Source organism: Sinocyclocheilus rhinocerous, unplaced genomic scaffold (assembly GCF_001515625.1).
Source record: "Sinocyclocheilus rhinocerous isolate Xijiao unplaced genomic scaffold, SAMN03320098_v1.1 scaffold1658, whole genome shotgun sequence".
NCBI lineage: Eukaryota > Metazoa > Chordata > Actinopteri > Cypriniformes > Cyprinidae > Sinocyclocheilus > Sinocyclocheilus rhinocerous.
This window is the reverse complement of record NW_015661880.1, coordinates 367,979-370,593: the sequence shown is the minus strand read 5'-3', so window position 1 is coordinate 370,593 and position 2,615 is coordinate 367,979. Positions and strand designations below refer to the sequence as shown.

The window sequence follows — 2,615 nt, the reverse complement described above, 5'->3', positions numbered from 1 at the left end:
TGTGTCCCCCCCCCCCCCCAAGAAAGGAAGAATCAAACTGATCAAAATTGACAGTAAAGACTTTTACTTTGTAATAAAAGATAAATTTTCTAAATAAATGCTGTACTTTTGAACTTTCTATTCATCAAAGAAACCTGAAAAATTGTATCACGGTTTTTACAAACACATTAATCAGTCCACCTGTTTTTGATAATAATAATAAAAAATTTTCTTGAGCACCAAAGCAGCACATCTGAATGATTCCTGAAGGAAACGTTTTAAAATATATTCAAATAGAAACATTACTTTAAATTTAAATAATATTTCCCAACAATAGTACTGTTTTTACTGTCATTTTGATCAAATAAGTTCTGTCTTGGTAAGCATGAGACTCGCCACTGAAAAAAAAAAAAAAGTACCGACCCCAAACTTCTGAACGGCAATACAGTGTGTCACTTAATAAAGAACCATCACGGCTATGAAAAATTAATATGGATGCTTGTTTTCTACTATATTGAACATTTTGTCATCTAGAACTGGCTACATTGCAAGAGAAAAAAATAATCAGTTATTCTACATTTATTTTCTCTTTTTGTGTTCTCTTCTTATCTTTATTGCTTTATTATTTTTTTATATATTTCTCTACTTGCTTTTTTTATTCTTTCTTTTCAACTTTGTTTGTGTTTCTTTTCCTTTGATCCTGTAAGGCAAGATCTAATTGAAAAACAGAGCCCAGAAACAGTTTGTTTTCATTTATTTGTTTAACATAAACAATAATCTCTCTCTCTGATGCTGTTAATCCGAAATCATTCCTGACCTGTTTGCGAGCTTTCTCTTCTCTAGCCTGCATCTTCATCTGCTGGACTTCCAGCGAATCAACTCTGCGTCTCCTCATGAAGAGATCATGGTTCCCGATGCACAGCTGAAGAATCTTCAAACATGAAAATTGCTTCATCAAAAACTTATTTGCCCTTCACAAAAACTGAAAATGTAGTCAATCATTCATCCTCATGTCGTTCTATACCTGTATGACTGTGTCTCACAAATGCCATGACATATACAGTATATTAGTTATAGGTTGAAGGGACTATTTTATGATGGATTTATATGGCCATTCTTTGGAGAAGAGCACTCTAGACCAGTGTTTCCCAACCTTTCTTTAGTTGTGGCACCCTTTGGAAATTTTAACAAATTTGTGGCACCCTACAAAATTAACAAAATTACCCAACTGTAAAATCAAAAATACACTGATTGAGCAAAACTTTGTTTAATTACCATTATAACTAGCTCTCTCACAAATTTTTGCTCACTCGGTGTATTTTTGATTTTACAGTAGGGTAATTTTGGTGCAGTAGCACGAGATAGCTTGATTTAAAACTTTTAATTGAATAAAAAATGACAAGGAGGCTAAGCAGTTAATAATAAAATAAGAACAAATAAAGAAATTACTAATGATAGCACAAATAAAAAATAACGATAGGCCTACAAATGAAATAAATAGCTTTTTAGTTTTTCAGGTAGGTCTAACATACAATAGGGCTATTAAGAGATTTTTATTTTTATTTTTTTATACCAATTATCCAAATAATGTTTAATCCTAGAAAGCTATAATTATTAGAGGACACGTGAGCATAACGGTTAGCAGATCAATGAATGAGAGGGCAGCGTAACCAGAGTTGCCCATTTACCACACCTTGTTACAGCACAGTAGGGCTATTGCAAACAGAAACAATACTGTACTACATAGATGTTTCCTGTCAGCTCGATTTTTGAGTGGACTTTGCTGTTCCGATGAGCATGAACGGTATATGAGTGGAGCACTCACATGAGCCGTGAGCGACTGAGCGGAGCACACACACGCATAGAAGCGGGATAATACACAGAGTGTCACACCACGTGAAAGTGAATCCTGAGCGGTGAACTAATTTTCGGCAGCCGGAATTTCAGTGCATCTCTAATTATTGGCGACATCAGAAATGGATATTATATAATAGCTGCTTTTTTGAACATTTTAGCAATTTAAAAATATTAAAAAAAGATTTTTTACACGGCACCCCTGCTCTCGACAGACACGGCACCCCGGTTGGGAAACACTGTTCTAAATAATGCCGCGAGTGGGGCTTGAGGAAGTGACGTCGCCTGCGTCTGCGCAGTGCGACCTGATGCAGCCCCTGAAGCGAGACACAGGAAACAGAAATACTGCAAAATAATAATAATAACGCGACTAAACGAGACGAAATAACGTTATAACATTTCGTTTCGTCTCGTTTTGGTCAACGAAAATGAAGAGACATCTTAGCATAGTTTTTATTTTGTAAACCACATTTAGTCTCGTTTTTATTCGTCAACGATATTGCATTATACATTTAATTATAGTCATCGTCACATGACCAGCATTTACGTTGCTCGTTTTCGTCACGTGATAAAGGTTCGTTGACGACGATATTTAGTCAATTTTCGTTGACGAAAGCAACACTAATTCCCACCATATTTCTGTAACGCCAAGCCAGCAGATGGAGCCCTTCGCCCGAGTACTGACCGTGCTCCACTCCCTCTGCTTCCTCTGCTTTCACTTCCTGTTTGACTCTCATATAAACTGAGACCAGTCCATGTGCTGATCGCGAAGTATTGCCAGT

General features: G+C 36.2%; 1 protein-coding gene across 1 annotated transcript in view; it reads right to left on the bottom strand.

Moving 5' to 3' along the window:
* nf2a (NF2, moesin-ezrin-radixin like (MERLIN) tumor suppressor a) overlaps window positions 1-2,615 on the bottom strand; it is a 38,868-nt gene that overhangs the window by 12,413 nt on the left and 23,840 nt on the right. Inside the window, exon 11 of the mRNA XM_016536419.1 lies at window positions 797-910. Coding sequence (XP_016391905.1) covers window positions 797-910 — 114 coding nt within the window. The remainder of the gene's footprint in view (window positions 1-796; window positions 911-2,615) is intronic.